Source organism: Scyliorhinus torazame, chromosome 2 (assembly GCF_047496885.1).
Source record: "Scyliorhinus torazame isolate Kashiwa2021f chromosome 2, sScyTor2.1, whole genome shotgun sequence".
NCBI classification, from domain to species: domain Eukaryota; kingdom Metazoa; phylum Chordata; class Chondrichthyes; order Carcharhiniformes; family Scyliorhinidae; genus Scyliorhinus; species Scyliorhinus torazame.
The window spans coordinates 337,445,137-337,470,719 of record NC_092708.1 but is presented as its reverse complement, the minus strand read 5'-3'; the positions used below and the strand labels follow the sequence as shown (position 1 = coordinate 337,470,719).

General features: G+C 49.3%; 1 protein-coding gene across 5 annotated transcripts in view; it reads left to right on the top strand.

The window, feature by feature from the left end:
• Positions 1-25,583, top strand: part of LOC140402535 (exocyst complex component 3-like) — a 150,115-nt gene that overhangs the window by 103,455 nt on the left and 21,077 nt on the right. For all 5 annotated transcript variants that reach the window (XM_072490408.1, XM_072490390.1, XM_072490396.1 and 2 more), the window contains one exon: positions 561-661. In XM_072490408.1, the coding sequence (XP_072346509.1) occupies positions 561-661 (101 nt within the window). The remainder of the gene's footprint in view (positions 1-560; positions 662-25,583) is intronic.

The following is a 25,583-nucleotide window of genomic DNA, read 5'->3' as shown; positions in this document are numbered from 1 at the left end:
AAGTTCGATTCCCGGCTTGGGTCACTGTCTGTGTGGAGTCTGCACGTTCTCCCTGTGTCTGCGTGGGTTTCCTCCGGGTGCTCCGGTATCCTCCCGCAGGTTCCGAAAGACGTGCTGTTGGGTTAATTGGACTTCTTCTCCCTCTGTGTACCTGAACAGGCGCCGGAATGTGGCGACTAGGGGCTTTTCACAGTCACTTCATTGCAGTGTTAATGTAAGCCCACTGTGACAATAAAGATTATTATTATAAGATGAAACCTCATGGAACCTACAGTTCCAACGCAAGCTTCTTTTTGCTGTTTTTCGTTTTCTATTACTTTACGGCACAAATTATCTGTGTCACATGAGACTTAATTCTTGACCTTGTATCGATGGAATGCAATATAGAAAATTATGTCCATACAATTTAGTGTCAGCGTCATGAGTGGATCTGGTCTCTTGTATAGAAGCCAAAGTTAAAGTTTGATGATCCACAGAATCAATAAATACTTGTTTGTAGTTTTAGTGAGCTCTATTAAGATATTGTGAAATTTAGTTCCTTTGTGATTTTTACTTTGCAGATGATTCATGAATATCTGAATAAATCGGGCAAGATCAGCAATAAACTGAAGGACAAAGCTTTGCACATCTGCTTGGATGAATTAACAAATTTACTACACTGGTAATTTTTATAATAGCACTAAGTCCATTGTAGCCTACTTTACAGTCAGCAGTTTACAGCCTCAATGCTACCTGGAGATTTTGTGCCAGTATAACTACAATAACGCTTTTGCTAAGGTGTTTGGGCAAAACATAATGATTAGCATATGCTGCGACTAAACCGATATGAAAGTTTTATCAGGGACTTTGCAGCTGTTTCTAAAGGATATAAAGGAGACAGAGGATGTACTCCTGCACAGGAAAAGAATCAAGGTGACAGTCCTGTAACTCTGTTGTGGACCAATGTGGCCACCCTGCTCGGAACACATGAAATTGTGAATGCTTTTAAAATTCCTGATTGCATGTTTTAAATTTTATTACATTTTTTACGTTACTCCCCTTTATGGGGAGAATGCCTTAACTAAGTTAAATAATGGAATCGCATTTGAGCGCCCTGACATTTGTGTGTAGTGAGTGTCATGATATTCAGGTAAACGTCATAGCACAAACATACATACTTACTGATGGACAGATCAACGGACCAATCAACACACACACAACACCACAGCCAATCACAGGCAAGAGCATACACTACAAAACAGGGAACACGACACTTCCTGGGCATTCCAGCAGGAGACAGCTCAGGGTACAGAGTTCATAGCAAGCCACTCAGACATCCACCATGTGCTGAGTGCCACTACAAGATAGTATTAGGAATAGGTCCACAGATTGTAGGGTTATGATCGAACCTCAGTAACCAGTTTACCACTGTAAATAAATGTTAGTAATAGAACTGAGTTATACCATTCGCAACCGTGTTGGTTCGTCTGTGTAGCAGAGTACCCAACACATCATAGTACCAGGATTGGAACCCGGTAACTGTGAGACCTTCCTACGAATCCTCTGGAATCTGCCATCCTGCGCCATGGACACCGTCAGCACACCGCAGCCGCTACAAGTCACTGGAAACCTCGGCGTTAATTGGAAGCTGTTCAAACAGCTCTTCCTGGAAGCCAACAAAAAGGAGAGCGCTTCGGACACCAGAAAGATCGCCATCCTCCTCTCCACGGCAGGTCAACACGCCATCCATGTCTACAACTCCCTGGTGTTCGCGGAAGGTGAGGACAAGACCAAGTACAAGACGGTCCTTCTCAAACTCGACCAACACTTCAACATCGAGGTCAACGAGAGTTTCGAGACGTATCTCTTCCAGCAGCGCCTGCAGGGTAAGGATGAGCCCTTTCAATCCTTCCTTACGCATCTCCATATCCTCGCGCAGTCCTGTGGTTACGACACCACCTCCAATTCCATGATTCGGGTCCAGATCGTTTTTGGGGTCACCTCGGGCACCCTACGCCAGCAGCTCTTAAAAATTAAAGGCCTCACCCTAGCCTCCGCAATCGAAGCCTGTGACCTGCATGAAAACGCGACTAGCCGCTACTCCCAATTTCAGGCGGCCAAATCGGCGCGGCAGGGGTCCTACGCGGCCGGATCGGCGAGGCAGGCGTCCTACGAGGCCGAACGGGTCCAGGCGATCGAGTTCCTCCCGGCCCGCGACCCAGACGAGGGCAGCCATTTCACGCGCTTTTCGAGGCCTCCCGCATTTGTGCGCGCCAAAAACGACGTTGACACTGAGGGACATGATGCGCAAGCGCGCTCGATGCAAGACCGAACTGCGCATGCGCGGTGGCGCAACGAACGCCATGACGTCACGACGTGCGGCAACTGCGGAGCCGCACATTTAAAGCGACAATGTCCCGCAAGAAACCGACAATGCCTCCGCTGTGGCAAGATGGGCCACTACGCTGCCTGCTGTCGAGCAGCTCAACCTGCCAATGTTCCCCAATTTCGACAACCTCGCAGGGACGTGCGGACCATTCAGCCTCCTTACTACGAGTCGTGCCCAGACGATATCCAGACCAGTGACACAGACGACCGGGACGCCTTCCGTGTTGCGGTCATTGATGGGAACCGGATGTCTCCAGCCAGGTCCCACCAGCCGTTGCAAGTGAACACTGTCAATCCGGGTGATGAATGGTGTGCCACCCTAACGGTCAACCGATCACTGATAACATTCCGTCTGGACACCTGGCGCCTCCGCCAACCTCACAGCATGGTCAGCCAGCTACGCCATGAAGATCAAACCACCAATTCGACCATCCCATTGCAAGATGGTCGACTACAATGGGAACGTTATCCCGGCTATGGGATCCTGCCAGCTCCAGGTGTGACACAACACACACACGGCCGCACACTCATTCAAAATAGTCGGATCATCAAAGGACTCCCTGCTAGCGCACAGGCATGCAAGGTTCTCCACCTTGTGCAACGGGTCCACGCTCTGTCTCCAGAAGGCACATCTGACTTCCCGGATGCAGAATTCAGGGCACAGCTCCAATCGCTCCTCGCCCACAACCAGGAGGCATTCGAGGGCATGGGAACACTGCCCTACACCTACAGAATTCGGCTCAAACCGGATGCCACCCCAGTCATTCACGCACTTCGCAGGGTCCCAGCGCCACTCAAAGACCACCTCAAACGGCAGCTACAGGATCTCCAGGACCAAGGGGTGCTATCCCGGGTCACGGAGCCCACGCCATGGGTCAGCTCCATGGTGTGTGTTAAGAAACCCTCCGGCGAGCTCCGGATCTGCATTGATCCAAAAGACCTCAACAACAACATAATGAGGGAACACTACCCCATACCCAAACGGGAATAGATCACGAGCGAATTGGCCCGGGCTAAAATCTTCACAAAACTGGATACCTCGAAGGGTTTTTGGCAGATCCAACTGGATCAGTCCAGCCGAAAGCTGTGCACCTTCAACACCCCTTTCGGCAGGTTCTGCTATAACAGAATGCCATTTGGCATCATCTCGGCATCCGAGGTCTTTCACAGGATCATGGAGTAGATGATGGAGGGCATCGAAGGGGTGCGCGTCTACGTGGACGACGTCATCATCTGGTCCACCACTCCACAGGAGCACATCAATCGTCTCCAGCGCGTCTTTGCGCGCATACGGGAAAACGGCCTGCGCCTCAACCGAGCCAAGTGTTCTTTCGGCCAAACCGAGCTGAAGTTCCTGGGGGACCACATTTCCCGGTCAGGGGTCCGTCCGGATGCAGACATGGTGAGCGCCATTACAGCCATGCCGCAGCCGGCAGACAAGAAAGCAGTGCTACGCTTCCTAGGCATGGTCAACTTCCTGGGGAAGTTCATTCCCAACCTTGCCTCCCACACGACGGCTCTGCGCCACCTCGTCAAGAAGTCCACGGTGTTCCAGTGGCTAAACACACACCAGAAGGAATGGGAGGAGCTCAAAATTAAGCTCACCACAGCCCCGGTATTGGCGTTTTTCGACACATCTCATGACACTAAAATTTCGACTGATGCCAGGCATTGGGGCGGTACTCCTACAGCGGGATGACACTGCGTCATGGGCCCCGGTCGCTAATGCCTCGCGGGCCATGACCCCCACAGAACAGCGCTACGCGCAGATCGAAAAGGAGTGCCTGGGTTTGCTAACCGGAATAGACCAGTTCCATGACTACGTGTATGGTCTCCCCCAGTTTACCGTTGAGACTGACCATCGCCCCCTGGTCAGCATCATAAATAAGGACCTGAACGAGATGACCCCTTGCCTCCAGCGCATCCTACTTAAACTCAGGAGGTATGACTTCCAACTGGTCTACACCCCGGGAAAGGACCTTATTATTGCTGATGCCCTATCTAGAGCAGTGAGCACACCGCCCGATTCAGAGGGGTTCGTCTGTCAGGTCGAAGCGCAGGTGGCCTTCACATCGGCAAATCTGCCAGCTGACGATTCCAGTCTGGCCCGTATTCGCCGGGAGACTGCAGCTGACCCCCTTCTACAACGGGTGATGCGCCACATGACGGGAGGGTGGCTCAAAGGACCGTGCCAGCAGTTCTACAATGTCCGGGACGACTTGGCCGTCATTGATGGTGTCCTCCTAAAGCTGGACCAGATTGTGATTCGGCACAGCATGCACAAGCTGGTCCTCTACCAACTACACAAAGGCCATCTGGGGGTTGAGAAGTGCAGACGGAGGGCCCGAGAGGCGGTATACTGGCCGGGCATCAGTGATGACATTGCCAATATGGTGCTCAACTGCCCCACCTGCCAAAGGTTTCAACCGGCGCAACCTCCTGAGACGCTTCAGCCCCATGAGCTGGTGACGTCCCCCTGGGCGAAGGTGGGTGTGGACCTTTTTCACGCACTTAGCAGGACTATGTAATCGTCATTGATTACTTTTCCAACTATCCAGAAGTCATACGCCTGGAAGATTTGACATCGTCCGCTGTCATAAGGGCCTGCAAGGACACCTTCACTCGCCACGGGATTCCGATTACTGTCATGTTGGACAATGGGCCCTGTTTTGCCAGCCAGGAATGGTCATCCTTTGCTGCTTTGTATGGCTTCACACACACGACGTCCAGCCCTCTGCATCCCCAGTCCAATGGAAAGGCGGAAAAGGGCATTCACATCGTCAAGCGGCTCCTCTGCAAGGCTGCTGCTGCCGGATCGGATTTCTGCCTAGCCCTGCTGGCCTATCGCTCGGCCCCACTAGCCGCTGGCCTCTCACCAGCCTAGCTGTTGATGGGTCGCGCCCTCAGACCACTGTGCCATCCATTCTGGTACCCACAACCAACCATGCTCCGGTACTACACAGAATGCAACAGCAGCACGTTCGCCAGAAGAGGGCATATGACACACAAGCAACTGATCTTCCCGCCCTGGCGCCTGGAGACGACATCCGCATCCACCTACCAGAAGGCGGCTGCTCAGCACCTACCGCAGTTCTTCGAAGCGTGGCTCCCCGCTCGTTCCTGGTTCGCATGCCTGATGGATTCATTCATAGGCGCAATCGCCGGGCTCTTCGCCTACTTCCACGCTCACTACGGGAACTTACACCGACACCGCGCCCTCCTGTTGTTCCTGATATCGAGCTTCCTGCCACCATGCCCCTTCCGTCATCGCCCGTGGCCAGGCCCATTCCTCAGCCGGTGGATCCAGACCCATCCTTGAGGCGGTCAACCCGAATTCGTCGCCCACCTACTAGACTGGACTTATGAGCCTGTTTGTACATTGAACTCATAATACCACTGTGTTAATATGTTTCTGTTCTTCCTTGTCGTTACAGGAGTTCGTTTTGCCGTTCAACATTTCCCCGTTCTTTGTTTATGGTACAACCTCGCTGTTATGCCGCACCCGACATCGCTCCTTGTATATAGTTTAGCCCAATGTACATGCTGTAGATATTGCACACACACACATTTAGCTGCAGTCAGTACACATCTCTATTTATAACCACATAGGCACATGTTCTTGTAAAGAAAGGGGGGATGTCATGATATTCAGGAAAACATCATAGCACAAACATACATACATACTGATGGACAGATCAACGGACCAATCAACACACACACAACGCCACAGCCAAGAGCATACACAGTACAAAACAGGGAACACGACACTTCCTGGGCATTCCAGCAGGAGACAGCTCAGGGCACAGAGCTCATAGCAAGCCACTCAGACAGACGCCATGTGCTGAGTGCCACTACAAGATAGTATTAGGAATAGGTCCACAGATTGTAGGGTTATGATCGAACCTCAATAACCAGTTTACCACTAAATAAATGTTAGTAATAAAACTGAGTTGTACCATTCGCAACCGTGTTGGTTCGTCTGTGTAGCAGAGTGCCCAACACATCAGTGAGGGTCAGCCACTCACTGTGCAAAGGATAGTATGAAGTCTTACAACACCAGGTTAAAGTCCAACAGGTTTGTTTCGATATCACTAGCTTTCGGAGCGCTGCTCCTTCCTCCGGTGAATGAAGAGGTATGTTCCAGAAACATATATATAGACAAATTCAAAGATACCACACAATGCTTGGAATACGAGCATTAGCAGGTGATTAAATCTTTGCAGATCCAGAGATGGGGTAACCAGGTACGCGGTACATACTCGTGCGACTCGGCCAACGTTGTCTACTTCATACGCTGCAGGAAAGGATGTCCCGAAGCGTGGTACATTGGCGAGACCATGCAGATGCTGCGACAACGAATGAACGGACATCGCGCGACAATCACCAGGCAGGAATGTTCCCTTCCAGTCGAGGAACACTGCAGCAGTCAAGGGCATTCAGCTTCTGATCTCCGGGTAAGCATTCTCCAAGGCGGCCTTCAGGACGCGCGACAACGCAGAATCGCCGAGCAGAGGCTTATAGCCAAGTTCCGCACACATGAGTGCGGCCTCAACCGGGACCTGGGATTCATGTCGCAATACATTCATCCCCCACCATCTGGCCTGCGAAATCCTACCAACTGTCCTGGTTTGACACAATTCACACCTCTTTAACCTGGGGTTACCCCATCTCTGGATCTGTAAAGATTTAATCATCTGCTAATGCTCGCATTCCAAGCATTGTCTGGTATCTTTGAATCTGTCTATATATATGTTTCTGGAACATACCTCTTCATTCACCTGAGGAAGGAGCAGCGCTCCGAAAGCTAGTGACATCGAAACAAACCTGTTGGACTTTAACCTGGTGTTGTAAGACTTCTTACTGTGCTGACCCCAGTCCAACGCCGGCATCCCCACATCATGTGCAAAGGATGGCAGACAAAACCCTCATCACATTTAAAAAAACACCAGTATGGTCATTTGAGGTGCCATAACCCTCAAGGCTCTGAACTAAGAGTTGGAAGGTGGAGATTATTTGGATTAAGTCTCTTTTTGGCTGGTCTGGGCACAATGAGCCAAATGGCCCCCTTCTGTGCCATAAATCTTTCTTGCATTTCTATGCTATGAAACTGGTCAACTGATCTGTACTGGTGCTTATGATTCACATGCGCCTCCTTCAACCCAGGTTCATCTAACCCTGTTTTCAGATCCTTGTACTCGTTCTCCCTCATGCACTTGCTTCCTCTTAAAGGCACCTGTGCCATTCAGCTGAACTTCCACATTATAACCACTCTCTGGGTAAAGTTTTTCTCCTGGGACTGAAAGCTAAAACCCCAGGACTTGATAATCTACATCCCAAGATACTAAAGGAGGTGGCCATGGAAATAGAGAGTGCACAGATTTTCATCTTCCAAAATTCTGTTGCTTCTGGAGCAGTTCCGGAAGATTGGAGGGTGAAACATGTAACCCCGCTATTTAAAAAAGGAGGGAGAGAGAAAACAGGGAATTGCAGACCAGTTAGCCGAATGACAGTAGTAGGGAAAATGTGCTGGAGTCTATTATAAAGGTTGTAATACAGGACACTTAGAAAATATCAGGAGGTGGGTGGCACAGTGGTTAGCACTTCTGCCTCACGGCGTTGAGGACTCGGGTTCGATCCTGGCTCCGGGTCTCTGTCTGTGTGGAGTTTCCACATTCTCCCCGTGTTTGCGTGGGTTTCACCCCCACAACCCAAAGATGTGCAGGTTAGGTGGATTAGCCACGCTAAATTGCCCCTTAATTGGAAAAAATTATTGGGTACTCTAAATTTTTTTAAAAAGAAAGAAAATATCAGTAAGATTAGACAAAGTCAAAGTGGATTGTATGGCAGACCACTGAGTTTTTGAGGACTTACTATTAGACTAGATAAGGGGGAACCGGTGAAAATAGGAAGTGGGGCGATGCCATTCAGCCCTTCCAGCCTGCTCCGCCATTCATTATGATCATGGCTGATCATCCAACTCAATTGCCTGATCCCGCCTCTTTCTCCCCCCCCCCCCGCCCCCCGCCCCCCCCCCACCACCACCACCACCACCACCACATCCTTTGATCCCCTTCACCCCAAGTACTATATCTAACTGCTTCTTGAAAACATACAACGTTTTGACATCACCTAATTTCTGTGGTAGCGAATTCCAGAGGCTTACCACTCTCTGGTTGAAGAAATTTCTCTTCATCCCTGTCTTAAACATCTACCCCATATCCTCAGATTCAGCCTACTGAATACCTCCAGCAATGGGGACATCCTTTCTGCATTTACCCTGTCTAGTGCTGTCTGAATTTTATAGGTTTATATGAGATCCCCCCCTCGTTCTTCTGAACTTCAATGAATACAATCCTAACTAACTTAATCTCTCCTCACACGACAGTCCTGCCATCCCAGAAATTAGTCTGGTAAACCTTCTCTGTACTGCCTCCAGAGCAGTGTTTTTCAAACTTTTTTTCCGGGGACCCATTTTTACCAACCGGCCAACCTTCGGGACCAAACGTGGCCGACCTTCGTGACCCACGCCGGCCGACCTTCGCGGCCCAAGCCGGCTGACCTGTGCAACCCACCATTTTCTCTTACCATGTTTGTTGCTGACATAAATGGAGAAAATGGTTTTGGGTCCCTTTGGCCCCCTGAACTTGAAAACAAAAGGCTGCGACCATATTTTTAAAAATGTGGCAGAACTGCTCATCCGTCCCCGATCATTGGCGCGCATGCGCATAGTTTAGTTTTGCGCATGTGCACCGATGATCAGGCACGCATACGCAGTGCGGCCAAATTTTTTCTATCTGTTCCTGGCCATTTTGAAGGCTGCTTGCAGCCGGCATTATTAAAAGCCAGCTGCTGCGGCTGTTGTGCGTGGATTTGCACGACCGGGAGCGCCGTGACGGACTGCTCCGCGACCCTCCCGACAACCGCCCGCGACCAACCCACGGGTCGCGCCCCCGAGTTTGACAATGCCTGCTCGAGAGCAAGAACATCCTTCCTTCTATGAGGAGACCAAACTGCACACACTATTCCTGGTGCGGCCCCACAAAGGCCCTGTAGAACTGCAGCAAGACATCCCTGCTCATGCACCCGAATCATCTCACTATGCAGGCCAACATACCATTTGCCTTCTTTACTGCCTGCTGTAGCTGCAAGCTTACCTTCAGTGACTCGTGAACAAGGACACCCAGGTCTCATTGCACATTCCCCTCTCCTAATTTATGGCCATTCAGATAATCTGCCTTTCCCTCAACTTGTCCAAATCACACTGAAGGATCTCTGCATCCTCCTCACAGCTCATCCTCCCACCCAGCTTTGTGTCATCTGCAAATTTGGCGATATTACATTTTGTTTCCTCATCTAAATTTTTATATATGTACACATAGGAATATTATATATTATTTATATATATATATATATATATATAAATAATATGTATAGTGAAACCCGCACTTCCGGGTGCGGCAATGGCCAGCTGAGTCGCACGTTTCGGCACCTCCCGTTGGAACGGACTTTTGGGCTCTTAATAGGAGCCACAACGGCAATTTAAACGGCCAAAAACACTGTGCGGTAAACCAGAAGGGAATCCCCCCGGACACGCATGGAAAAAGGAGAGGATAGAGGCCGGATTGCAGAAGATCCTCTGGAGCAGCGGCAAGAAAGGGAAGCTCAAAGCAAGATGGCGTCGGAAGGTGGCCGTTTGTTATGGGGCCCAGACCAACAAGAGTTCCTGCGGCGCTGTGTGGAAGAGCTGAAGAAGGAGTTGAAGAAGGAAGTGTTGGCCCCGATATTACAGGCGATTGAAGGGCTAAAGGAGGAGCAGAGGACCCAGGAGCTGGAGCTTCGGGTCGTGAAGGCAAAGACTGCTGAAAACGAGGATGAAATACAGGGCCTGGTGGTGAAGGCAGAGACGCACGAGGCACAGCACAAAAAGTGTGTGGAGAGGTTGGAAGCACTGGAGAATAATTCAAGGAGGAAGAATTTAAGAGTCCTGGGTCTTCCCGAAGGCGCAGAAGGGGCGGACGTCGGGACATATGTGAGCACAATGCTTCACTCGCTAATGGTATCGGAGGCCCCGACGGGCCCTTTGGAGGTGGAGGGAGCTTATCGAGTTCTGGCGCGAAGACCAAAGGCTGGAGAAATACCTCGAGCTATAGTGGTGAGGTTTCTCCGCTACAATGACAGAGAGACGGTCCTCAGATGGGCGAAGAAAACTCGGAGCTGTAGGTGGGAGAACGCGGTGATCCGCGTATACCAGGATTGGAGTGCGGAGGTGGCGAGAAGGAGGGCAAGTTTCAATCGGGCTAAGGCGGTGCTTCACAAAAAGAAGGTTCAATTTGGAATGTTGCAACCGGCGAGACTGTGGGTCACACACCAAGGGAAGCACCACTACTTTGAGATGGCAGAAGAGGTGTGGACATTCATTGTGGACGAGAAGCTGGAATAGTCTGGCGAGAGAAAGAGTTTCTGGGACAAAGTGGTGGGGTGATTATGTGGGGCGAGGAAGGGGAAAGTGGGGGGGGGATGATTTTTCAATTTGTTAATTCTATGATCCTGTGACTTTTCTAACTTTTCTCTCTTCCCCATGTTGGGGGGGGGGGGAAGAGCAGAGTATGAGGAACTGTGGGCGCCGGTGGGACGGAAAGGGGAAGGAGAAGGGAAATGCGCCATTAGGGGTGGGGCCGAGTGGGAAACGCGGGCTTTGCTCCCGCGCTATGGTAATTGTGGCAGGAACAGGGACACAGGAAGGAGGGGGCCTCGCACAGTGGGGGGCCGAGAGCAAGGGGGGAAGCTGAGGTCAGCCAGAGTTCGCTGACTTCTGGGAGCAACATGGGGGGTGCAACTACGCTAGAGGGGGATCTAGCGGAGGGGGGGGGGTGGTTAACTGGGTTGCTGCTGCTAAGGAGAAGGGGGAGCTGTTATGGGACGGGGTGGTCGAGACGGGGGGGGGCACCGTCGGTGGGATATACAGGTACGTGGGAACCGGGTGAGGAGCTGGGTTAAAAAAGGGGATGGCTAGTCGACAAGGGGGGGGGGGGTAAAGAGCCCCCCAACCCGGCTGATCACGTGGAACGTGAGAGGGCTGAACGGGCCGATTAAAAGGGCACAGGTACTCGCACACCTAAAGAAATTAAAGGCAGATGTGGTTATGTTGCAGGAGACGCACCTGAAACTGACAGACCAGGTCAGAGTACGTAAAGGATGGGTGGGGCAGGTGTTTCATTCGGGTTTAGATGCAAAGAATAGGGGGGTGGCTATCTTAGTGGGGAAACGGGTACTGTTTGAGGCAAAGACCATAGTGGCGGATAGTGGGGATAGATATGTGATGGTGAGTGGCAGATTGCAAGTTTGCAAGAATGAATACGTTCTGGTGAACGTATACGCCCCGAACTGGGATGATGCAAATTTTATGAGGCATATGTTGGGGCGTATCCCGGACCTGGAGGCAGGAAAGTTGGTAATGGGGGGAGACTTCAATACGGTGCTTGATCCAGGGCTGGACCGGTCGAGGTCCAGGACCGGGAGGAGGCCGGCAGCGGCCAGGGTGCTCAAGGACTTCATGGAGCAGATGGGAGGAGTAGACCCTTGGAGATTTATTAGGCCTAGGAGTAAGGAGTTCTCATTTTTCTCCCATGTTCACAAGGTATACTCACAGATAGACATTTTTGTCTTGGGAAGGGCACTGATTGCGAAGGTGACAGGGACGGAGTATACGGCCATAGCCATTTCGGACCACGCTCCACATTGGGTAGACCTGGAGGTAGGAGAGGAAAAAGAACAGCACCCACTCTGGAGAATGGATCTGGGCTTATTGGCGGATGAGGGGGTATGTCTAAGGGTGAGGGTGTGTATCGAAAGGTGCTTGGAGCTTAATGACAATCGAGAGGTTCAGGTGGGAGTGGTCTGGGAGGCGTTGAAGGCGGTGGTCAGAGGGGAACTGATATCCATAAGGGCACATAAAGGGAAGCAAGAGGGTAAAGAAAGGGAGCGATTGTTGAGGGAACTTCTGAGGGTGGACAGGCAATATGCAGAGGCACCGGAGGAGGGACTGTACAGGGAAAGACAAAGGTTACATGTGGAATTTGACCTGCTGACCACGGGTAAGGCAGAGGCACAGTGGAGGAGGGCACAGGGTGTACAGTATGAGTATGGAGAGAAGGCGAGTCGGCTACTGGCCCACCAATTGAGGAAGAGGGGAGCAGCGAGGGAGATAGGTGGGGTGAGAGATGAGGAGGGAGAGATGGAATGGGGAGCGGAGAGAGTGAACGGGGTGTTCAAGGCATTCTATGAGAGGTTATATAAGGCTCAGCCCTCGGAAGGGAAGGAGGGAATGATGTGTTTCCTGGATCAGCTGGAATTCCCGAAGGTGAAGGAGCAGGAGAGGGCGGGACTGGGAGCACAGATTGAAATGGAGGAGGTGGTAAAGGGGATTGGGAGCATGCAGGCGGGGAAGGCCCCGGGACCGGATGGATTTCCGGTGGAATTTTATAGGAAATATATGGACCTACTGGCCCCGCTTTTGACGAGAACCTTTAATGAGGCCAGGGAAAGGGGGAAGTTGCCCCCGACTATGTCGGAGGCGACGATATCGCTACTTTTGAAGAAGGAAAAAGACCCGCTGCGGTGTGGGTCCTACAGGCCCATTTCCCTTTTAAACGTAAATGCTAAGCTCCTGGCCAAGGTGATGGCGACGAGGATAGAGGACTGTGTCCCGGGGGTGGTCCACGAGGATCAAACTGGGTTCGTTAAGGGGAGACAGCTGAACACAAACATACGGAGGCTGCTAGGGGTGATGATGATGCCCCCACCAGAGGGGGAGGCGGAGATAATGGTGGCGATGGACGCCGAGAAAGCATTCGATAGAGTGGAGTGGGTCTATCTGTGGGAAGTGTTGAGGAGATTTGGTTTTGGAGAAGGGTTTATTGGATGGGTACAGCTGCTATATAGGGCCCCGGTGGCAAGTGTGGTCACGAATAGGCAGAGGTCTGACTACTTCCGTCTTTATAGAGGGACGAGGCAGGGGTGTCCCCTGTCTCCGTTACTGTTTGCATTGGCAATTGATCCCCTGGCCATAGCACTGAGGGGCTCCAGGAAGTGGAGGGGAGTACTCAGGGGAGGAGAAGAACACCGGGTATCATTGTATGCAGATGATTTATTGCTGTATGTTGCGGACCCAGTGGAGGGGATGCCTGAGATAATGCAGACACTCGGGGAGTTTGGGGAATTCTCGGGGTACAAATTGAATATGGGGAAGAGTGAGTTGTTTGTGGTGCATCCGGGGCAGCAGAGCAGGGGAATAGATGATTTACCGCTGAGGAAGGTAACAAGAGATTTCCGGTACTTAGGGATTCAGATAGCCAGGAGTTGGGGAACCTTACATAGGCTTAATCTAACACGATTGGTGGAACAGATGGAGGAGGATTTTAAGAGATGGGACATGGTGCCCCTGTCACTGGTGGGTAGGGTGCAGGCAGTCAAAATGGTAGTCCTCCCGAGATTCCTTTTTGTGTTTCAGTGCCTCCCGGTGATGGTCACGAAGGCTTTTTTCAAGAAAATCGAGAAAAGTGTCATGAGTTTTGTGTGGGCTGGGAAGACCCCGAGAGTGAGGAGGGGGTTTTTGCAGTGTAGCAGGGATAGGGGGGGACTGGCACTACCGAGCTTAAGTGAGTACTACTGGGCCGCCAATATCTCAATGGTGTGTAAGTGGATGGGAGAAGGGGAAGGAGCGGCATGGAAGAGATTGGAGATGGCGTCCTGCAAAGGAACCAGCCTCAAAGCACTGGCGACGGCGCCGTTGCCGTTCTCCCCGACGAAATACTCAAGGGTTCACCAGGCGGTGGCAACCGTTCATTAACTACCTCGCAGAACGATAAAGGAACATAGAACATAGAACATAGAAAATACAGCACAGAACAGGCCCTTCGGCCCACGATGTTGTGCCGAACCTTTGTCCTAGATTAATCATAGATTATCATTGAATTTACAGTGCAGAAGGAGTCCATTCGGCCCTTTGAGTCTGCACCGGCTCTTGGAAAGAGCACCCTACCCAAACTCAACACCTCCACCCAACACCAAGGGCAATTTGGACATTAAGGGCAATTTATCATTGGCCAATTCACCAAACCCGCACATCTTTAGACTGTGGGAGGAAACCGGAGCACCGGGAGGAAACCCACGCAGACACGGGGAGGACGTGCAGACTCCGCACAGACAGTGACCCAAGCCGGAATCGAACCTGGGACCCTGGAGCTGTGAAGCAATTGTGCTATCCACAATGCTACCGTGCTGCCCTTGAGAACAAATAAATCTACACTATATCATTTTACCTTAACCCATGTACCTATCCAATAGCTGCTTGAAGGTCCCTAATGTTCCCGACTCAACTACTTCCACAGGCAGTGCATTCCATGCCCCCACTACTCTCTGGGTAAAGAACCTACCTCTGATATCCCTCCTATATCTTCCACCTTTCACCTTAAATTTATGTCCCCTTGTAATGGTTTGTTCCACCCGGGGAAAAAGTCTCTGACTGTCTACTCTATCTATTCCCCTGATCATCTTATAAACCTCTATCAAGTCGCCCCTCATCCTTCTCCGTTCTAATGAGAAAAGGCCTAGCACCCTCAACCTTTCCTCGTAAGACCTACTCTCCATTCCAGGCAACATCCTGGTAAATCTTCTTTGCACCTTTTCCAAAGCTTCCACATCCTTCCTAAAATGAGGTGACCAGAACTGTACACAGTACTCCAAATGTGGCCTTACCAAAGTTTTGTACAGCTGCATCATCACCTCACGGCTCTTAAATTCAATCCCTCTGTTAATGAACGCGAGCACACCATAGGCCTTCTTCACAGCTCTATCCACTTGAGTGGCAACTTTCAAAGATGTATGAACATAGACCCCAAGATCTCTCTGCTCCTCCACATTGCCAAGAACTCTACCGTTAACCCTGTATTCCGCATTCATATTTGTCCTTCCAAAATGGACAACCTCACACTTTTCAGGGTTAAACTCCATCTGCCACTTCTCAGCCCAGCTCTGCATCCTATCTATGCCTCTTTGCAGCCGACAACAGTCCTCCTTACTATCCACAACTCCACCAATCTTCGTATCGTCTGCAAATTTATTGACCCACCCTTCAACTCCCTCATCCAAGTCATTAATGAAAATCACAAACAGCAGAGGACCCAGAACTGATCCCTGCGGTACGCCACTGGTAACTGGGCTCCAGGCTGAATATTTGCCATCCACCACCACTCTCTGACTTCTATCGGTTAGCCAGTTCATTATCCAACTGGCCAAATTTCCCACTACCCCATGCCTCCTTACTTTCTGCATAAGCCTACCATGGGGAACTTTATCAAATGCCTTACTAAAATCCATGTACACTACATCCACTGCTTTACCTTCATCCACATGCTTGGTCACCTCCTCAAAGAATTCAATAAGATTTGTAAGGCAAGACCTACCCCTCACAAATCCGTGCTGACTATCCCTAATGGGAAGGTAACAGCAGCAACCCAGGGGGGAGGGGGGGGGGATGGGCTCGGGTGGGTCCTCGGGTGTTTTTGAATAGATATTTGTACTTGGCTATGTATATTGGACTGTTTGATTTTATTATATGGGAGAGTTATTATTTTTGTTATGGCAGTTGCCATTTAGTTTATATATTATTTATTTATTTGTTAAAAACGGTCACTGTTTTATATATATATATTGTTTTATTGTTGTAAAAAGGGAAAAACCTTTATTGTTTTGTTTGGCCGAAAAATTTGAATAAAATATATATATATTTTTTTTAATATAGCGAAACCTGGGGTACCAGCACCAATCCCTGCGTTACCCCACTAGTCACTGCCTGCCATTTGGAAAAAGACCTGTTTATTCATACTTTTTGTTTCTTGTCTGTCAACTAGTTTTCATCCATCTCAATCCACTAGCCCTAATCCTATGCGTTTCAATTTTACATGCTAATCTCTTATGTGGGACTTTGTCGAAAGCCTTCTGAAAGTCAAAATAGCCCACATCCATTGGTTCACCCTCATCAACTCTACCAGTTATATTCTCAAAAAATTCCAGAAGAATTGTCAAGCAAGATTTCCCCTTCCAAGTGTTCTGCTATAGAATCTTTGAGAATGGATAATAGAATTTTCCCCACTCCCGACATCAGCCTTACTGGTTTTTCATTCCCTGTTTTCTCTCTACCTCCCTTTTTAAATAGTGGGGTTACATTATCTACCCTCCAATCTGTATAAACTTCAGAATCTATAGAACCTTGGAAGATGACCACCAATACATCCACTGTTTCTCGGGCCACTTCCTTAATTATTCTGGGATGTAGATTATCATGCCCTAGGGATTTAGCGGCCTCCAATCCCATCAATTTCCCCAACAACATTTCTCTACTAATACTGATCTCTTTCAGTTCCTCCCTCTCACTAAACCCTGTATTCCCCAACATTTCTAGTATCTTATTTGTGTCCTTCTTTGTGAAGACAGACCAAACTGTATTTAGTTCGTCAGCCATTTCTTTGTTCCCCATTTTCTGGGGTTTCTGGTCGCCCCTCAAGCTCCTTTGTTCCAGTGAGAACAAACCCAAGTTTATTCAACCTCTCCCCATAGCTAATGCCCTCCATACCAGGCAACATCCTGGTAAATCTCTTCTGCACCCTCTCTAAAGCCTCCACATCCTTCTGGTGGTGTGGCGACCAGAATTGAACACTATTCTCCAGTTGTGGCCTAAGGTTCTATGCAGTTGCAATGTGACTTGCCAATTTTTATGCTCAATGCCCTGGCCAATGAAGGTGTTGCCAATTCGCACCGGAGACGCAAATAATGTTTCTCTTTTTAACTGGATACTGACAATTATTAATGATGATATTGCTTTTCAGAGTGGCCAGGTATCAAATGATACCACCACAAGGTTTTACCGGATATCGATCAAAGACCAAACAACCAGTTAGTTAGTTCAAGTTCAATGATAGTTTATTTACACACAAGAATTACTTTGACATGCAACATAAAACACTACAATCAAGCTAAATTACACCTAACACTACAACAACCTGTACTTAACTTCAGGCACCTGGCTTTATGCAGAGGAACAAGGCCTTTGTTCGGATCTTGCGTTGCTGGGTCTGGAGAAGTGACTTCGTTTCTGCTGGGCTCATCCGTCCGGTAGCAGTCGTTGATCTTGAACTTGTTTCTGGTCGTGGTGCTACAATTGGTATCAGGCGTAGGCCAGGCCAAGAGAGTGCTGGTGCGCCGGATCCAGAAGAGACTGAACACATGGCAGTGTCTCTTTTTATCCTTCGAGGGTTTCGCACTCTTTTGGGCGGTCCTTAACTTTGGACCCAATAATTCGGCAGGCTTCGATTACTGCCTTCGATTTTAGACAATTAAGGGGTGGGTGCCTTGATCGCTGGGCGTGTCCTAAGCGGTCATTGACCCTGGCTGTTTGGGCTTCCTGGGTGAAGGGAGTGGCACCGATGAGTCTGTATCTGTATCTGATACCTGAGTCCAAGTCTTTTGTTCTGGGGAAATGGGCCATTAGAATGCGAATTGGCTGGGGGTTTCGATAGTGTCTGGTTATCTAGTGGCAAATATACACTTAAGCTCTGGATTCGTCTGGATCCTGCATTGGCAATATTTCCCTTGGTTCTTTGCAAGTGCCATATTTCCCTTTTGTAAGTGGCCATCCCAGATGGCTACATCCCGTCCTTTTGATCCTGAACGCGAAGCGTGATGGATCACACTATTGATCCCTCATCCGTCTTTGGTGTGCTGGTTACCCTTGGTCAGGGACAGGTTCTACACTACTCTGTCCTGTGTTTTTGGAGCATTTACCTAAGTTTTTAATACATCACACATTCATAAATTCTAAGCAGCCACTATAAACATTTAATCATACACTTAACTTATTTACACAAGGGAACCTCTAACTGTCATTACCTAAGCTACACTCATGCTGCTGGCAAATATCAAACGGAACTTATGTACAATACAAAAATTTTAAACAACAGCATCACATTCCTACTTAAGTCATCACACTCCTAGAAAAATACAACCTTTATTTCATCAGTAAAAAGGTTTGTGGGGTTTGGTGGATTCCAAGGAAAGGTGCTCGGAGTGTGTATATCGGGGAGCGGGAGGCTCTCCTTCGCCATTTGTGGAGTCTAAGTGTCTGAACGACACAGCAGATTATTGCTATTACTAAGAGGGCTTCTACACTATAGGAGAGGGAATACCATTTTACAATGTTTTTGCACCATGTGGGGGTATCAGTGTTTATTTTCATGTGAGGTGCGGTGAGCGGGCTAGGGGTCTCATATTGTATGGTCATGTCCGGGGCCGGTGTGGTATGGGGTACAAAGGCTGTCAACGCACGCAACTGTCGGGATCCAACGATGATCATAATGGAGGTCATCAGTTCTGTCTTCATTTTCTTGTCTTTTTGTTCTTTGTATATTCCTGGGGGTGCAAGCATAATATCTGTTATTACCCTTGGCTAATATCTCGTTTTGTATCTCTTTCTCTTCTGAACTTCAATTACCCATTAGAATCGTCACCATGTGTGACTCCCTAATTTATTTATTTTTTAAATAACCATTTTGGAGATAAGAGGTGGGAAAAATATTCTGTTAAAGTGCAAGGAATCTTGCAGCTTGTGGTCAATGCGTATTGCAGCAAATTTTGTTACAACCAAGTGTGTCAAACATGTAAATAGCAGTTGGGGTAGCGACCAAAGAGTCGCGGAAGGTAAAGAGTTGAGTGTACAGGCTGTGGCAAAAGGCATTCTTTAAACTACACTAAAGAGCAGATAAGGGGAAACAAAGACCTGCCAAGGACAGTAAGGAGTGTTAAGAACTTTTCCAAATTACTCGCAATGACGGGAACATGGGGTGCGTGTGAGCCGCGGCAGGGCAAGAATGGGTGGGATTCTCCGGGTAGGGCGGGAATCAGTGCCGTTGCTCCACTGCCTGAGCTTGGCTGACCGAATACATAGGGGGTCCTCAGGCAGGGCGGGGATTAGTGCCGTTACTCCACTGCCTGGGTGACCTTACATGAGCGGAAAGAATTTGTAACATATGGACTCCGACAATGTGCAGAAGGGTAATTATGACTGCATCAAGAAATTTAGTAAATGGGCGACATTAATTAAAACACGTGGCAATAAGAAAGAAAGCGGGCAGGCTCCATCAGAAAATAGGACACCGTAAATCTCAGTCGGTTCCAACAAACAAAGAACAAAGCAACATAAAGCACAGGAACAGGCCCTTCGGCCCTCCAAGACTGTGCCGATCATGCTGCCCGTCTAAACTAAAATCTTCAACACTTCCTGGGTCCGTATCCCTCTCTTCCTTTTTCTCATCATCTGGGCACCTCAGGGTTCAGTATCAAAAAGCGTCGTGAAAGGGTTACCGTAACAGGAGTCAGACTATGAGTCATCACCATCTCCCGGTTGCCAAACCCGTGTCTGGCGTTTTCGTGCCGTGGCCGCTGTAGCCATCTGGGATGGCCACTTCCCGATTACAAAATGGACACTCTGCAAAGATTGCAGGGAAAATGGACAATACTAAGAAAGCAAGCAGGTGCAAGGTGTGTCTGTTGATTGGAGCCATAGCTCCCAGACAAGACCGATACTGCAAACCATTTCCATACTAATGAGCCATCCCTGGGAACAAAAAGGTAACAAGTAAACAATACCAAGACGGACCGGAGCCAGAGGAGACCAGAACAAAGCAGGCCAACGACCACCTAGGACATGCCCAGCAATCAGGGCACCCACCCCTCTATTGGAGGAAATCGATGGGAGCGATTGGGAAATGGCCCAATTAATTGGAGCCAAGTTCAAGGCCCACCCAAAAGCGCGAAGCCCCTTTTGGGTATAAGAAGAATCACCAGAGAGAATCGCTCTCTTGCGGCCCCGGCTGTCACCAAGGAGAGACCTGTCCAACAGCAACATCAGAACATGCAAGTCCAAGGTCAACGCACGCTACGAGACAGACGCCCCTAGCTGTTATTCCGTTCCAATACGACCCCAGCAGCCTCCGAACCGAACAACAACCATTGTTCCTCTGACTGAGTGGGCGCCCGAAGCTAAATATAGGCCTTTAGCAGTAGTGATAGTTTAGTTTGTAGAGTTTTATGTATGAGTATATTTGACTGCGTGTGTAAATAAACGAGCATTGAGTTTGAACTTACTAACTGGTGTATCGAGTCTTTGATCAGTATTTGGTTTTGAACCTTGTGGCGGTATCGAAAGATACCTGGCGACTCTAGAGCAAAACGTACTTAGAATTAAGGAAGGCGACCATATTGACCGCCATCTTCAGAGCCAAATTAAGAGAAACACAATTAGCAACACCGCATGGGCTGTTGTGGGATCCGAATCGTTGTTCCTTATTAAGCGATACGAGTTATCGCTGTGCCAATGGGGAATTCTTTGGTCATGAGGGGCGGTAGCTGCAAAGGGCAAATTTCTTTCGTCGGGCGGTGGCGGTGGCTCTGGCTGTAGCAATGAAAGGGGGTATAGGGGGCCAACATGTCTTGGTCGTGGTTCCAGGAGCTGAGGCGACTGGAGCCTGGGCGGTTGTGCCATTGGTCGTTGATTTCAAATAAGCCTGGAGTGCTGTAGCTAGCATCCGAATCACGTTCAAGGTGGAAAGTCATTCCTGTGGGCGGAGAAACGGTCGGGTCTGTGGACGTGCTATCCTGGCTGGGGGAGGGTTGGTCTAGGTTGTCAGTGGACAGGGCGTACTCGTGTGCCATTGCCAGGGAGACGTGGTGTGAGTGGCTGCATTGGGTCCAATAAACTTTAAGCTGGTTGATATGGAACCAACCTGATTTTCCATTAGGGTATGTTATTTTGTATACAGAGGGGGGTCACTTTATCCGAAATGGAGTAGGGTCCTGCAAATGTAGGGGAGAGGAACAAACTTGGGTTGTATAGGGAAACCATCACTTGCTGACCGACTGTATACTCTACTGGGTGGACTGTTTTATCAAAGCAGGCCTTACTCTGCTTTTTCCTAGCGCCTAGTCGGACAGCTGCAGCGAGCTGGGCTGCTTTGATATTTTCTGTGACCTGTTGGACTGCTTTTTCGTGGGCGAGGGCGGTGACTGTGGGGCTGGCCATATCAAGTCCTAAAAAATATTCAGTTCCTTTCATGGGTCGTCCGGTCATGAGGATGTTGGGGGTGAATCCTGTGGAACTGGATACTGTATTCCTAATAAACATAAGGGCAAATAGGAGAACTGTGTCCCATGTGGTGTTGTGCTGTTGCACCATTTTCCTCATAGTCGCTTTCAGGGTCCGATTCATACGTTCCACAATGCCGCCGGATTGTGGGTGATAAGCAATATGGGACTTCTGTTTTATGCCGCAAATTGTCAGGACATTCTGCATAACTCTACCTGTAAAATGAAAACCTTGGTCCGATTCAGTGCTGCGGGGAAGTCCCCAGCGTGTAAATATCTGCTGCGTTAAAATCTTGGCTGTTGCCTTAGCTGTGTTTGTCCTGGAGGGAAATGCTTCCACCCATTTTGTGAAGATGTCGATCACTACCAACACATATTTAAACCATTTCTGCAGGGGGGGGGAGGGGACCAATGTAATCGAGCTGTAAATTCGTCCATGGGCCATTAACAGGTCGGGAGTGTCTTAATTGTCCTTTCCTGGAGTACCTTTCTGGATTATTCTGTGCGCAAATTAAACAATTTTCAATATAAATCAGGCCACCAGCACAAAGGTCTTAAGTGGGCAATGGTGGTTTCTATCCCCTGATGTCCGTGTCCATCGTGAAATTGGCAAATTATCTGGTTCCTGTCCTGGGTGGGAACCACATAAATTCCATTCTTTAAAATTATACTGTCCTGTACCATCAGTGTGTCCTTGAATTTGTCGTAGGGGGGCTGGGAAGGTACCGTCTAAAATTTGTCTAAGAGTCTCGTCTGCCTTTTGAGCCTGGGATAAATCTAAGATATTTGTCTGTGATACCTGGATCTTGCGTGGCTGGGTCTGGAGAAGTGACTTCATTTCTGCTGGGCTCATCCGTCTGGTAGCGGTTGTTGATCTTGAACTTGCTTCTGGTCGAGGTGCTGCTAATTGTATCAGGCGTAGGCCAGGCCAAGAGAGTGCTGGTGCGCCAGGGCCAAAAGAGACTTAACACATGCCAGTGTATCTTTTTATCCTTCGGGCATTTCGCACTCTTTTGGGCGGTCCTTAGCTTTGTACCCAATAATTCGGCAGGCTTCAATTACTGCCTTCGATTTTAGCCAATCAAGGGGTGGGTGCCTTGATGGCTGGGCGTGTCCTGAGCGGTCATTGACCTTGGCTGTTTGGGCTTCCTGGGTGAAGGGAGTGGCGCCGATGAGTCTGATACTTGAGTACAAGTCTTTTGTTCTGGAGAAATGAGCCATCAGAATGCGAATTGGCTGGGGGTTTCGATAGTGTCTGGTTATCTAGTGGCCAATGTACACTTAAGCTCTGAGTTTGTCTGGATCCTGCATTGGCCATATTTCCCGTGATTCTTTGCAAGTGGCCATATTTCCCTTTGTAAGTGGCCATCCTAGTTGGCTACAAAGGCAAGCATGCCATGTGCCTTCTTGACTACCTTCTCCACCTGTGTTGCCACTTTCAGTGACCTGTGGACCTGTATATCTAGATCTCTCTGACTGTCAATACTCTTGAGGGTTCTACCATTCACTGTATATTCCCTACCTGTCTTACACCTTCCAAAATGCATTACCTCACACTTGTCCGGATTAAACTCCATCTGCCATCTCTCCGCCCAAGTCTCCAAACAATCTAAATCCTGCTGTATCCTCTGACAGTCCTCATCGCTATCCGCAATTCCACCAACCTTTGTGTCGTCTGCAAACTTACTAATCAGACCAGTTACATTTTCCTCCAAATCATTTATATATACTACAAACCGCAACGGTCCCAGCACTGAACCCTGTGGAACACCACTAGCCACAGCCCTGCAATCAGAAAAGTACCCTTCCATTACTACTCGCTGCCTTCTATGACCTAGCCAGTTCTGTATCCATCTTGCCAGCTCACCTCTGATCCCGTGTGACTTCAGCTTTTGTACCAGTCTGCCATGAGGGACCTTGTCAAAGGCCTTACTGAAGTCCATATAGACAACATCCACTGCCCTATCTGCATCAATCATCTTTGCGACCTCCTCAAAAAACTCTATCAAGTTAGTGAGACACAACCTCCCCTTCACAAAACCGTGCTGCCTCTCGCTAATACGTCCACTTGCTTCCAAATGGGAGTAGATCCTGTCTCGAAGAATTCTCTCCAGTAATTTCCCTACCACTGACGTAAGGCTCACCGGCCTATAGTTCCCTGGACTATCCTTGCTACCCTTCTTAAACAAAGGAACAACATTGGCTATTCTCCAGTCCCGGGACATCAGCTGAAGACAGTGAGGACCCAAAGATTTCTGTCAGGGCATCAGCAATTTCCTCTCTTGCCTCCTTCAATATTCTGAGGTAGATCCTATCAGGCCCTGGGGACTTAGTCACCTTAATACTTTTCAAAAAGCCCAACATCTCATCTTTTTGGATCTCAATGTGACCCAGGTTATCTACACGCCCTTCTCCAGACTCAACATCCACCAATTCCTTTTCTTTGGTGAATACTGATGCAAAGTATTCATTTACTACCTTGTCCATTTCCTCTGGCTCCACACACAGATTCCCTCCCCAGTCCTTCAGTGGACCAACCCTTTCCCTGGCTACTCTCTTGCTTTTTATGTACGTGTAAAAAGCCTTGGGATTTTCCTCATTTGCCAATGACTTTTCATGACCCTTTTAGCCCTCCTGCCTCCTCGCTTAAGTTCCTGCCTACTTTCCTTATATTCCACACAGGCTTCGTCTGATCCCAGCCTTCTAGCCCTGGCAAATGTCTCATTTTTCTTTTTGACGAGGCCTACAATATCTCTCGTTATCCAAGGTTCCCGAAATTTGCCATATTTATCTTTCTTCCTCACAAGAACATGCCGGTCCTGAATTCCTTTCAACTGACATTTGAAAGCCTCCCACATGTCAGATGTTGATTTACCCTCAAACATCCGCCCCCAATCTAGGTTCTTCAGTTCCTGCCTAATATTGTTAGAATTAGCATTCCCCCAATTTAGCACATTTACCCTAGGACCACTCTTATCCTTGTCCACCAGCACTTTACATCTTACTGAATTGTGGTCAGTGTCCCCGAAATGCTCCCCTCAGGGGCTTTCGATCTTGGGCCACTGTGTCTGAAGGGGCGGGGGTTTGGGGGGGGGGGGCGTGGTGGGGGTGGAGGGCAACAGGGGGTGGGTGCAGGCATACCCACTATGAAGATTAACGTGATAGAGGCTTCACATGTATCAGGTGTAACATGTTTTAATAGTGAACATTTTACATTTCCATTCCACCCAGCTACAGAAAGTGACCCCCCCCCCCACCCCATGCCTACTCAGTGTTCCTCACTCTTCTTGATCTTTTGTAGCATAGTGCTACGTCTAGGTGTGCCCCCAGGATGCACATCAGCAGTGGATGAAACCTGCTTTCCGCGCCCTGTGGATTTGGTGCCTTTGGCCAACGTCTACTGGAGGCCTCTAGCCGGAGGGCCCTGGCCGACTTAGCCGTGTCACTGGCATCGCCATGACACCCTGTTCTGATGCTTGAGATGCGCTTGAGGCATCAGGAGAGGGGGATTCAGAAGGAATGCAGATTGCCATAATCTCTCTGATGGCAGGCCCCAGGCTGATCTCCAGATGGTGCTCGTAGGGCACGGAGGGACTCCAGAGGATGGAGGGGCAGCTGGAGTGAGCTCCAGAGGCCTCGGAGTCACCTGGCGCTGCCAGTCCTGGAGTTTCCCCTTGTCTGCACTATTGTGTTGACACCCTCCGCGATGGCCCTCAGCATCTGGGCCATGCTCTGCAGTGCTGAGGCAATGTCCACCTGCATCTGGGACATTTCCTTCTGTGACTGGGAAATGATGTCAAGGCCCTCAGCCATGGTTGTCACAGATTGAGCCAATGGCTTGGGCACCATCACTCAGGACATCATGCTGCAGGTTTTCCACTGTGGTCGCCACCCCAGCAGTGTTGCTCTTGGTGCCACGCATTGTCGGCACCATCTCCTATGGCTGAAGCCTTCGGGACTCCTCCAATTGGATTTGCAGTCACTGGAATGTCGCTGACACCCCCTCCTGAATGTCACGGCTG